The 13,141-nt window shown below is 44.0% G+C and overlaps 2 protein-coding genes across 2 annotated transcripts; both read left to right on the forward strand.

Moving 5' to 3' along the window:
- The first annotated feature begins 1,313 nt into the window (after window positions 1-1,313).
- On the forward strand, window positions 1,314-3,532 carry LOC109732292 (uncharacterized). Its single transcript, XM_020291484.4, has one exon. The coding sequence runs from the start codon at window positions 1,473-1,475 to the stop codon at window positions 3,297-3,299; it is 1,827 nt and encodes a 608-aa protein (XP_020147073.1). The 5' UTR covers window positions 1,314-1,472; the 3' UTR covers window positions 3,300-3,532.
- Window positions 3,533-4,526: 994 nt separating this feature from the next.
- Window positions 4,527-12,037, forward strand: LOC109732291 (uncharacterized). The gene is given in 10 exon segments (XM_020291482.4): window positions 4,527-4,708; window positions 4,917-5,052; window positions 5,528-5,607; window positions 9,769-9,871; window positions 9,976-10,132; window positions 10,260-10,388; window positions 10,954-11,040; window positions 11,154-11,198; window positions 11,526-11,645; window positions 11,647-12,037. Coding segments are annotated over 10 exon segments (939 nt in total). The 5' UTR covers window positions 4,527-4,677; the 3' UTR covers window positions 11,698-12,037.
- Window positions 12,038-13,141: the final 1,104 nt, after the last annotated feature.

A 13,141-nucleotide genomic window follows, 5' to 3' on the forward strand; every position in this document is an offset into this window, starting at 1 on the left:
CTCGGAGTTGCGGTTATTCCTAACCCTAGCTTCCTAGTTGTGGTTATTTGTCTCTTAGTCTTTACTTGTATTCTATTGTGCTTGTTTATCCGTTTACTAGTTGAACTAGTTCACCTTGCTTAGCTCTTGTATAACCTTTGCAATTGTTAGGCTCACTTTCATATTCCGCATTATTGCCTAAAATTGCTAAGTAAGAATTAAAATTTGTAATTGTACCTATTCACCCCCTCTAAGTCCATCTCGATCCTTTCAGCGGTGCATTGTTACCTTTTCATGAACAACTTCTTCTTCTATCTTGCATACAACAATGCACATAAACATGATATCAACATAGTTTTTTTCCTCTTTTGGCGGCTCGATATCAACAAAAGATCTTAAATTTGAATTAAAAAGGGTTTATCTCCTAAAGCGCCTCTTTCAACTTTAACTTTCTCTTGGCAACATCTTTTAGACTAAATTCATGTCGGTATGTTTCTACAACTTTTGTTTTTGTCGGTACTTAGATTATTATTACTCATCGAGTTATTAGTTACTTACGTTGGCAAATTAAATTTACTTAGTTGTACGATTGTGAAAGTCAATATACACTAGATGGTTTGCGGATATGAATGTAAGTTTTATTTCTTGTGTTCTTTTACTGTCATGGCATGATGAATTGTTTGGAAGTTTCCTCGCCAAAAAATGACTTGCTTCATGGTACTTGTGTGGGTTGACACCTTGCCATTATGAAAATTAGTCGGAATTAATGCAACTAATGTTATTTCCAAGATTAATCATAATTAAAGTTATTTTCAGATTGTTGGTGATGCGGTGAATGGAGTACATCATCGGAGCGGCATATGATGTTAGATATTCCCTCTGGTCCTTTTTACTCCGCACATGTGATTTGTCAGAAGTCAAACTTTATAAAAGTTGACCAATTTTATGAAGAAAAAAGTATCAACATTCATAATACAGAATTAATATCAATAGATGCGTCAAATTTAATTTTTATATTGTATTAACTTTAATGTTGTAGATGCCTATATTTTTTAAACCAATATACTACATATAAGTACTCCATCTGTAAAGAAATATAAGATTTTTTAGATCACTACATATTAGTGATCTTTTGGATCATATATATTTCTTTACAAAGGAAGTATATAATACGTATTAAATACTCGTAGATAGATCATGCCATCTCTTGGAGTATAGTATTAGTGTGAGAATAAACATAGTACAACAATAATTAACTACTACAAATAATCAAAAAATAATCAATGCGTCGTCGTCGGCCCAATCACCGTTACAGCAAAACATGCTTCGAGGACTCAGTTTACGGACGCAGATCTCGACACCCCCCCCCCTCTCTCTCTCTCCTCCAACGGCTCTCTCCTCCTGTCCAAACCCCGATGACATCGCCCCATTAACCCCATTCCATCCTCCCTCGCCGCCGCGCCGCGCCTCGACTGCCCACCGCCGCCGCCGCCATGCCCAGGCCATCCTCCAAGACACCCTCCTCCACGTCCCAGTCCAGGAGGGCCTCCCCTTCGCCCACCCCTTCCCCGGCCACCGCGCCCAGGCCCAAGAACCCCGGCGCCGCGGCGCAGCGCCGCCGCAGCCCCCTGTCGGACCTCAACTCCGGGGACGCCTCCGCCGCGCGGGCCGGATGCTTCCGCTTCCTCCTCTCCTCCGCCTCGGGCTCCAAGCCGCGGTGCGCGTCCACCCCGAGGACCCCCGCGTCCGGCCCGATGCCCCGCGCGGAGGCCAAGAGGCTCGTGGCGGGTGCCGGCCGTCTGCCGGATCAGGAGTCTAGGGCCAGGGCGGAGCAGGGGCCGGGTCGTGAACCCAGAAGACGGAGGGACGAGCCGATCGGTTGTCGGATCAGGAGGGTGGAGCCGGAGAAGAAGCAGCAGGGGCTGGCGAGGAGGCAGCAGCAGGAGCACCTCGAGGCCCTGACGCCGGAGAGGAAGGCGGACGCGGGCTCCAGCCCGTCCTCTGGAGCGACGCCCCCGATCCACGCGTCGATCTCGCCGGAGGTGCTGGCCGGCGGCGCCGCGACGCCGGCGTGCTTCGCGGCCGGGCACCACGTCGTGCCAGGCGTCCGCGACCGGCGCAAGTGCCGGGCGAGGGGCATCCTTGACATCGCCGGCGAGGGCACCAGCGAGGAGCTCGACTGTGAGCCGTCCCGGGCGTCGATCCACTGGCTGTCCTCGCCATCGGGCGAGGCCGGGACGTGTTCGACGAAATGCGGAAAGGAGGCGTCAGTCATCTGGCTGTCATCTCCACGCGATGAAGGTGCGGCGTGTTTGTTCGACGAAGAGATCTTCCTGCCGAGATGCTCATCGGAGGACCCATTCTGGCAACTCTCCCCGGACTGCACGGGGTTGCTGGGGTCGCCGGTCCTCGGAGGTCTGCTGGATTTTGACACGCCGGCATCGGAATTGTCCGAAACGACACCGTCATCTGGATTTCTTCCGGTGCAGAGGACACCGAGCACTGGTGACAGCATTAGCCCCTTCTCGCTTATTGTGAAGAGGGCATCATCGCATTCCTCTAGGCTAAGCTCCTTGTGTGCCCAACGAGGACTGGGCAGCAGCTATGGCTACGATTCGGCAACAGATCCGACACGGGTCTCTGGTGAGTCATGGTCGGAAAATGGCAGCACAGGCAAGTGCTCAGGGTTAGCGAGGGTTAGCAGTCGCCCACTAACAAGGATGGATCCGGTGGTAGAATGCCTCGAGATGATGAGTTTGTCCCCAAGGCCCGGGGATGCTGATTATGATCAAAATGATGAAGATGGTGCCCTGCCTGCTACATTGCCTGAGCTCAGCTTCCAGTTTGCTGGTGCTTCGACACCTCTGGAATCCATAGACTTGAGCTCTTTCAAGAGATCTCCTTGCGACACAGAATTGAAGGGGAAGGAGGCAAGTTTCCGGAAGCCGGCATCAACCGAGGCTCGGATATCTTGGCGAGAAGGGCTAGTTAGCAGAATATTCGATATGGGTGACTTGGATTGCTGCCAATGGTTGTCTGATGATGAAGATGGACCACTTATCCCGGGCAATGTCGAGGCGTTGCCCGATACAACTCTTCAGCCAGTTAACGCTTGTTGCCTGCAAGAGGATAGCAAGCAATCTGGGTTCGGGTCAGTCGAGTTTGGTTGCAGTGGTGGTGGATTAAATTATGACAGTAGTAAGGCCACTCCAAGCCCTGTTCAAGTGGCAGAGTCTATGAGAGCAGAAGGATTCGAGCTCGTCTCGTCCGATGACTCGGATTGGACTCTCTTGTACAAGAATGGCTTGTTTGAAACATGAGGTTAGGGTTATCCTTGTCTCAGATGTTGTGTACTACTAGTTAGTTTATGTCAGGAGGAAGCACATGATTTTGGGATCTTGTGTTTGCCCCTCCCAGCCTTGTATACTTATTTTCGAGATATGAGTTCATCTTTTATCTTTTTCCGGCAGCGCATGTAAATATTATTGTTGGCAGATGAACATTTGTTTCTGGAATATAATCACTCCTGGTTCATTTTTGAACCAAGTGAGCTCACAGTTCAGAGTAACATGAGTATGGCAGCAGCCACTGGCTGCGTGGCATTCGACATGTAATTCTTCTGAACAAGTACGCATCAGAAAGCAGTAATCTGGAGTTTATGGTGTTCTGATATACTGATATTCTTGGAAGAACATCACAGTCCTTCATAAACTTGTTTGTCTAAAATTCAGTATCTGCGGATATTCTTGGAAGAACATCACAGTCCTTCATAAACTTGTCTGTCTAAAATTCAGTATCTGCGTCCTGAGGTTCTTGGAAGAACACACCCACACATCATGGTTTGTTCTCTTGACAGACATGCATTGGGATCCGGGAGGTCCTGAGGCGCCTTGAGGTTTCTTCCACTGGTTTCATTTCTGAAAGAAACCTGAAGCTTGCTCCTACCCAGTTCAGTTCCATATAAAATGGAAGGGTTTCTCCTGTAAATTCTTTTTATTGAGTTGGGGTTCGTCCTACTCGCAAAAAAAAAGAGTTGGGGGTTCGTCCTGTGATGATGTGCAGAAATTGTACGATGATTTGCATCAGGCACCCAACAAATTTGGTGAAAATGGACAAATTTGACCCTTTTTTAAAACTTCAGCAAAAAAAAAATCAAATCTGCACAAAATTCATAAAATGACCCGTTAACCCGTCGCCGCGGGCTGGGATGCCATGCTAGATAACATGTCACCCTGGCCTGAGGCAGCATGCTTGATGGCGCGGCAGCTACCTCGACAAAGGGCGTCAATGCTATCTAGCATGACATTTCAGGTTCAGGCGTCATGAAAAAAAGGTCGTTTTGTGAAAATATTTTCAGATCCGGTTCATTCTGTGCTGAGTTTCAGGGATCAAATCTGTCCGTTTTCTCGCACAATTTTGCACAAAATTTTGCGGGTGCGGACTGCGGACGGCCGGCCGTGACGCACGTGCGCCAGCGTTGCACCTGCACCGCAGCCGACGCGCCGTGGCATCAATACGAGCGTGCGCTTCGCCGTCCCGCTGCCACGCGGGCCCCACCAGCCAGTATCAAACCCTATCCCCCTCTCCTCAGGCCTTTGGTCTCGGCGGCTTGGCGCTTTGCATCTCTCTCAGTCCCAGTCGCCGGCGCGGCCGCAGAATCCGAGGTTAGGGTCCGCCGTCGAGAAGGAGGTGGCGGCGATGATGGCTTGCCGGCTGCGGCTCCACCAGCGTAAGAGCTCCCCCTCCTAAATCTTCTTCTCTATCCTTTTCTTCTTTCGTTTTGCATAGACCAGTGCTCCGCCGCCGCAATCTTTTATTTTGCTGCCTTCCCCACATCCCCTTTCTCCATTCTTCAGTTTCTCTGTATCCATGAAACTGCAGCACCCATCCCTGAAATATCACTGAGTTGTTGCAAATGTTTCTTCTGGTGGAACCAGGTGTATCGTTCCATCGTTTAATCAACCAGGTGCTCTTTTCTTCCACAGTTAGGCTGGTTGGAGTCCGGCCGACCTGCTGCTCTCCGTCCAGGGACTTTGCGGCTGTCAAATCCCAGAAAATCCAGCCCCCCAAGAAGTAAGCTTCCAGCTATTCTATCTTTTTCCCCATTCTTCAAGATTTCTCAGTGCTAGGGAACAACTGCCAGTGCCTTGTAGATTGATTAACAGTTGGCAATGGTATCATGTGTGGTACTGGTGTATGCTCATTCATGTTCCTTATCTCTGCACTTGTCTAGGATGAATGTGATGGTAGTATTGTATATTCGGAACATCAATAAGCATGCCATTGCAGCAACATTTTCATACTAGATTGCAAGGTGGTTATGTAGAAATACGATAAGATAGGCCAGTTTCAGCCTCTAGGTACTTCTTGAGTCTTTTATTACCTGGCAACTTCATTTTCACCTCTTATTCCTGTGATGGTTATCTCAGTTTAGTCATATATAAGAGGGATGCAGTTATGGTACAAAAATGTGTCGGTAGGATGGCGATCTTCAATATCTTTGGAATATAATGTTCAACTAATATTTGTTTTTGTTCTTCTCACTCAGGAAAAAGCGATTGGACGAGGCATGCCTTGAGAGGTATCAGCAATACAGTAGAACGTACATCCAGTCATGGATTCTTCAGGGTTAGTTTTCCCACACAGTTTTTTTGTGCATTTGAATCTTCATAACCTATACTTACATACTTGCATAAATTAATTGGGTACTTTGCGTTTAATAACCTATGCTTCAAGAAGCAAACTCAGAGCATGCCATATAAACCGAAACATATGGCATGCTATTAGCTTCTCATGCTGAACGAAATCTGGAAAGAATGAGCCTGGCCCTTGTGAATGGCTACTCTTGCTCATTTATTGGTGAAACTAGATTAGCAAACACCGAAAGAAAAGGTGTACTTCTGAAACAAAGGTAGATTTGACTTGTTTGTGCATCGGTCTAAATGGTGAGTTGCAACATCACTGGTGCACAGGAGGCTTGCGTTTTGGTTCAAGCCGAACGGCATGAACAAGAAAAAAAAAAAGTCACAGGAGGCTTGCGTGTTGGTTCAAGCCGAACGGCATGCTCAAGAAAAAAACGTGAAATAGCCATGCTGCACCTGAAACACTGTCTTCTTGATGTCTGGCAGGTGTGTATGAACGGGATTATACCTGTGGCCATTAAACTCATCAAGGAGCTCGTCCGCCATGGGGATCGGGATTTTGTCCTTGACAATTCTGTCGTTGAGTGCTACATAAATACGGATGTCCATGACTCATTGTTGCTTCTTGACAATATGGACCGAGTAAAGCTCCGAGTTGCTATGGTGTTTGATGCTTTGCATAGCATATTGTCGCACTGACTTTGAATCTCATCCTTCTGGACAGTTAGCAGCATGGTTCTTTACAGAGGACTAACAAACCAAATATCTTATCTCTAATTGGCTTAAGGCCCAGGCTAAGGATACCTTATCTCTAACTGACAACTTCCTAATTTGAATGGTACTATTCCTAACTTTAAGATGACAGGGATTATATCCCTTAATTGGAGCCAACTAGGGCTTCCTTATTCCTTCTGCTAGTAAAAACTACGCCTTATTAGCCATCTAGTCGTCTATCTCCTGCATGTCTACATTGGTATCGCCTCTAGTGTGTTAAATATAGATTTTGTTGAATTGGTTGGGCGAAAGTTCAAATTTGCGGCACTTGAACTTCCCTATTGCATTAGGTTGTATACCTGTATGTGCTTCTCATGCTACTGCCACATTTGATATGTGCAAGCAATTTCTGGAAAAAAAAAATTGATCAAAGGGGCCACACGGCCCCCATTTTCATTACGAAAATGGAGTCACAGCATACAAATCAAGTTTCATACAAACTTAACTTTTTTCGATGCCTAACATATGCATCATGAAAAAAAAAACTACTCCTACATCTTGAGGCACTTCGACTGCACCTACAGGATGCTACAACAAAAGACCGCTCCAAAGCACCGTCGCTACATTTTTTGCCTAACATTTTTGCATCAGGTGAATAAACTCCTACAACCTGAGATACCAAACTCTGCACCTACAGGGTGCTATAGCAAAAGAACAAGAGAGATCATTGCAAATGCTACATCTATCACCACTTGATCAACAGAGCCTCCGTACAGCTGGCCCCCAGCCGTAAGCACGCTTGAAGACGTCCCTCGCTATCTGGGCCAACCTCTTGGTCACTTCCTTAAGAGTTTTTTGCACTCCTCTTTTCTGTAGCACACCCCACGAATCCAACACAGAACATAAGGAGAAGATAATATCAGTAGGATCTTTAGGTAAAGAACTTTGAGAGCAAGATTTATTTCTTGCTTTCCAGATCGACCACAATAAAGCAGCCGTACCAATAGCTATAACCACTCTATCTTTCCCAGTATACTTAGGAAGCCAATTCTGGCAAAAGTCCAAGAATGACAGGGGTGTTTGGGGATTTCCCAAAGCACTCCCAACTACATTCCAAAGAAACCGAGCAAAAGAGCAAGTGAAAAACAGATGGTCAATACATTCATTGGCATCACAAAATTCACATTTGTTGGTGCCTTTCCAGCCTTTTTTACACAAGTTGTCCTTGGTCAGGATCCTCCCTTTGATAACTAACCAAATAAAAGCCTTAATTTTCAAAGGTACCTTCACTTTCCACAGAAACTTAAAAGGGAACACTACTCTCCTAGCAATAATATATTGATAAAGAGATTTAACAGAGAACTGGCCAGAGCTGGTCAAAAGCCATTTGACTTTGTCAGGTTCCTCACTCAGAACAACTTGACTGCACATATCTAGAAGTTTATTCCACATATCCAATGTCTCCCCATATAAACATCTCCTAAATCTAATGCAGTTAAAATCTTGTTCAAATGCTTTAGCAACTGTAATGTTTTGATGGAAAGTAAGTTTGTACAAGCGAGGAAAAAGTTGACAGAGAGGCTTGTTGTGGATCCAAGCATCTTCCCAAAATCTAGTTTTACACCCATCTCCAACAATTCTCTGACAACAGTTGTAAAAGATATCTTTAACACTCATGATGCCATTCCAGAAATGAGAGTTGGCAGGAGATGACTCACATTGAGACAAAGTTTTCCTCTTCAAATACTTTGCTCTAATCATCTCCTGCCAATCCCCATCTTCATTCTCAAGTCTCCAGAGCCATTTACACAAAAGACTAATATTCTTGATATCCAGATTAGTAACACCCAACCCCCCTTGGTCTCTAGGTTGACAAACATCAAGCCAGTTAACTGAATGAAACTTCCTAACCCCCTCTTTCTCTTGCCAAAGCACCCGAGCTCGAAAGAAATCGATTCTTTTGCCTACTCCCTTTGGTAGACGGAAAAAGTTAAGAAAATGACTAATGACGTTACCCAAGCAAGTTTCAGTACGGATGAGCCTACCACCCATAGATAAAAGACCCCCCGCCACGCTGCAGCTCCTTTCTCTACTTTTTCTTCCGCTGGCTTCCAGTCAGCATTACAAAGCTTTTTATAATGCAGGGGAAGACCTAAATACTTAAAAGGGAAGCCCACAATAGCACAAGTAAAAATGCCGGCATAATCAGCTTGTTTCTCCAAAGCTTTACCGAAACAGAAAATTTCACTTTTTAAAGAATTAATCTTCAGACCGGTCAAATGCTCAAAAACACATAGAAAATAGTATCGTCCGCATATTGCAAAATATTTAGACCTCCTGCATACAACCCAGGCAACACTCCCTTGATAAATCCTTGTTCTTGCGCCCTTTGCACCAGGGTAGCAAGAACATCAGCCGCCAGATTGAAAAGCAAAGGGGAAAACGGATCCCCTTGCCTCAAACCCTTCCTAGTAACAAAATACGGGCCAATAACATCATTAATAGTGATGGCAACCTTTCCATTACTAACGACATCTTTTGTCCACTGGACAAAACGTTCTGGGAAGCCTTTCATTTTTAGGACATCAAGCATGAAACTCCAGTTAATTTTATCGTAAGCTTTTTCGAAATCAACCTTAAAAAGCACAGCAGAACATTTATTTCTATGTAAAGAGTGGATAGCTTCATGAAGCATAAGCACATTGTCCAGGATGTATCGACCCTTTATAAACGCAGATTGCGCTTTAGAAATTGTTTTATCAGCAATTTTCATGGCTCTATTGTTAAGAACTTTTGTAAAAAATTTAAAAGGTACGTTCAGCATGCAAATGGGGCGGTACATTTGAATCCTATCAGCCCCCTGCCCCTTAGCAAGCAGAGTGACTACACCATAGTTAAGCCTTGAAATGTTAATCTTGCCCTCATAAAAGTCGTGAAAAAGCCTAAGGAGATCGTTACAAATGAGGTTCCAGAAAAATTGAAAGAACTCGGCAGGAAAGCCGTCCGGGCCAGCCGCTCTGTTGCGCTTCATAGAAAATAACGCATTTTTAACTTCATCCATAGTAAATTTGCAACTGAGCTCAACCTTATCCTCTTCTGACAAAACATCATCAAGAGGGATACACAGAGATATACGAGGTAAATCTACATGACCAAATAAGTCCTTATAAAAATTAGTTGCATATTTGAGCAAGTTATCATCCCCCTGGATGATCCCTTCATCCTGGATAAGTCGAAAGATTTTACTCTTGCGCTTCCGCCCACTAGCCTTAATCATAAAATACTTAGTGTTGCTATCCCCTTCTTTGATATCCCTCTCCTTCGAGCGTTGGTACCATTTTATTTCTTCCTCTCTAAGATGGAATTATTTAGACACTTACCCTTTCAGATGTGACCTTTGAACCTTATATACTCAACCTTGTGAATGCTATAGGTAAGGTCCATGTAAACGGAAGGATCGTGAACAAAGCTGGAACACAAGTATCTGACAAGTCAGTCATAGAAATCAAGGCTGAAATCCCGAAATATGTATGTAGGTGATGCTCTAAATAATTAGCTTTATATTTAGGTTCATTATCCTATAAAAATGTAATAGCAGCATCAGGTTCATAATCGTATCATTTGTTGTGACCTAATTCAGGGCTGGGCATAAGCTTGAGGCAGCTATCAAAGAATTTGGAGTTGACTGTGATGGAAAGATAGCCCTTGATTCAGGGCTGTCTACAGGTGGTTTTACCGACTGTTTACTTCAGCATGGGGCATCACATGTGTACGGTGTTGATGTTGGCTATGGACAGGTTACATTACTCATTGAGATGTCCATTTTTTATCCAGCTCCTCTCCTTTATTTTGTCAGTGAGTTTGGTTGCTACCTGTTGGAGCAGCATAACTATTTAAATCTCAATATGCTCTACTTATTTTCAGGTGGCTGAAAAAATTCGTGTGCATGAACATGTCTCAGTAATTGAACGTACAAACTTGAGACATCTTACTAAGCTGCCACAACTGGTTGACCTAGTGACGTTGGACCTATCATTCATCTCAATTCTTGTGGTATGATTTGCTGTGCACATGGTTATGATACATTTACAGTGGCCTTATCATATGCTCGTAATTCACTACAGTTAATGAAGGAGTGCGCTAGGCTGTTTCTGATTTGTTGCTCTGTTCCTTAATTGTGCTTCTATGCATGAGATTACCTTTTGATATGCTTTCTCCACATGGTTAGTGTGATGTAAATCAGCATGCTGTAAAATCAAGTTCATGTGACGCAACCCAATCAACTGATAGAGGACCAGCTTAATTGTGTTGGTGTATGCATTGTAGCTGTAAGGTTTTAGTTTGCATTTAGATTTAGGGACACTAGTTCAGCTTCACTGATCAAAATAGTAAAATGCATGCATTAGGAAGAAGGCGGTTCTGTGGTAAACTGGTAATAACGAGGTGTACACCCCTTTGCAATTCTTTTTGTGCCGGTTTTTACGTTCTTCGGTATTGTGCTTCTGTTTTTCATGCTCTCCAATATTTTGCATGCGTAAGGGCCTTCACTGTCAGCTTAAAGAAATTACTGTAACATACATGTTGTCCAGTATTTAGTTATACTATCTCTGGAATCTAGGTTATGCCTGCAGTGGTCAAAGTAATGAAGACAGACTCAACATTGATAACACTTATCAAACCTCAGTTTGAAGCTCGTAGATCTCAGGTACAAAACAAGTTTCCTCTTAGGTTTCTTAATAACTTTTCAGTTGATCATCATATGGAAAAATACAGTAATACTGATGCACAAGCCACCGTATCTGTTTTTATCCTGTTCAGGTAGGAAAAGGTGGGATTATTCGAGACCCTCTGGTTCATAAGGAGGTAAGAAATTGATATTTTTCTTTCTGGTTTACTTCTGTTGCGTATCCTGTTTTGTGCCTTACTAATGGCATTGAGCTTTTCATGGATTATTTGTCATTCCTTTTTGTGATTTCCCCTTGGCCAAGGCTACCACAAATCTTCTGCTTGATTACGATGGATTCCTGTTTTTCTCCCTTGAAATCCACCAGCAAATAGTACACTTCCAAATAAGAAAAACTTCGCCTTGGAATATCGGACTATCCTGAGAAAGGATCTCATGCGTGTAGTGTTTGTTTGTTGTTTCCTTTTACCTGAAGTAGACCAACCTATTCAATCGATGCATTACAGGTGTTAGATAGGATAATTTCAGGCGTTGAGCAGTTTGGATTTCGCAATGGGGGCTGGATCGAGTCTCCGCTGAAAGGCGCAGAAGGGAACACAGAGTTTCTTGCCTGCTTCGAGAGGATCCCAATGCCAGAGCCACACGCAGAGGCAGAGGCAGAGCCAGAAGCAGTGGTAGAAGCACAGGCAGAGGCAAAGGCAGAAGCAGAGCCAGAGCCAGAAGCAGTGGTAGAAGCACAGGCAGAGGCAAAGGCAGAAGCAGAGCCAGAGCCAGAGCGAGAGGAAACATGATTCTTATTATTATGTCCATGGCATGACAAGTTTTTTTAGAGAGTAGCTGGAGAATCCTGAAGTAGACCAAGGAAGTTATAAGAGATTAGCATGCTGTGATATGAGAGATCTCCTTTGCTGTAACCGAGCGTCATAAGAAGTTAGAAGTATCTGGATTTCCTCAATCAGGTTATACTGGGATTTCTTTTTAATTTGCCGCTGCGAAGCTCAAAAATTGCATTGTCCAAGACCGACAAAGTAGATCCAGACATGACAGTCAGGTACTCAATTGTATACAAAATTGAAATGAATGAAACAATTAGCTCATGATATTTGTTTTATCATAGCATATGGGATCTTTATTTTCTTTTCGGTTGTCTGTCGTGTCCACCCTACTACAAGGTTCATTGGGTAGTTAAGAGTATTATTGTCACTGGAAATTTGTTACCGACCCTTGTTTCTACTGTAAGTACGTGGAGAATCTATGCCCTCAGAAACTTATCTGAAACAGGATAGCGTTGAACTCTTGGCGGATTGTGATCTCCTCATGCTATAACAAGTCACATTTTCATATATTGCTGCGCCTGTAAACTGACCTGAAAAGGTTCTTGGATTTCCTTTCCAGCAGGGCGTCTAAATTCAGTGTTGGAATGGCAACAAAACATTGCATTTGCATGGGGTTCCTAGTCTAAGTGATTATTAAGCACCGAAGTATGTTCCGTTCTTGGAGAACAAGAATCAGATGCATAGAAAATGTGGAGATCTGTGCCAGACAGACAGATCCACATGAGCCCCCGGAAATCTAGCTAGTTCCAGGAAGATTCCTTTGCATGATAGTACGACTTGAGAAATACGACTACTCTCATCAGCACTTCAAATGAAAGATTGCATTCTAGGCTGCTACCATCTCCAAGGTCAACGAGTAGGATAAGTATTGGGCTAGCATTGGACTGGTAAAAAAATGGTTTCACTGCATGCAAGCCAAAACATTTTTTTCTTCCCCGGATAATCAAGAAGTTAACTCTTTTTTTTAGACAATCAAGAAGTTAACTGATTCAGTTAACTCTCTTTCCAGATATTGGCTGACTTACATTGTTTTTAACACAAACCATAGAACATCCGAGCAATCACCCCCCACCCCCCCCCCCCCCCCCCCCCCTCTTTCCATATATGGCTTTTTTCTCTTTGCGGGGAACCTTCATATATGGACTTCCAGTAACTGAGTAGTCAACTTGCCATTGGCCAGACTACGTAGCATAATAATAGGGCTTTGACAAGATTGAGATGAGTACATCGAGTAGGGCGTTTTGACATGATAATTCGTGCATTTTTAATAGTGAACAGTCCTTATA

The sequence above is a fragment of the Aegilops tauschii genome, chromosome 4 (genome assembly GCF_002575655.3).
Source record: "Aegilops tauschii subsp. strangulata cultivar AL8/78 chromosome 4, Aet v6.0, whole genome shotgun sequence".
Classification (NCBI taxonomy): Eukaryota; Viridiplantae; Streptophyta; class Magnoliopsida; order Poales; family Poaceae; genus Aegilops; species Aegilops tauschii.

What these genes read in the sequence shown, in the direction of transcription:
- LOC109732292 (XM_020291484.4), top strand. Translation starts at nt 1,473, where the DNA reads ATGCCCAGGCCATCCTCCAAGACACCCTCCTCCACGTCCCAGTCCAGG.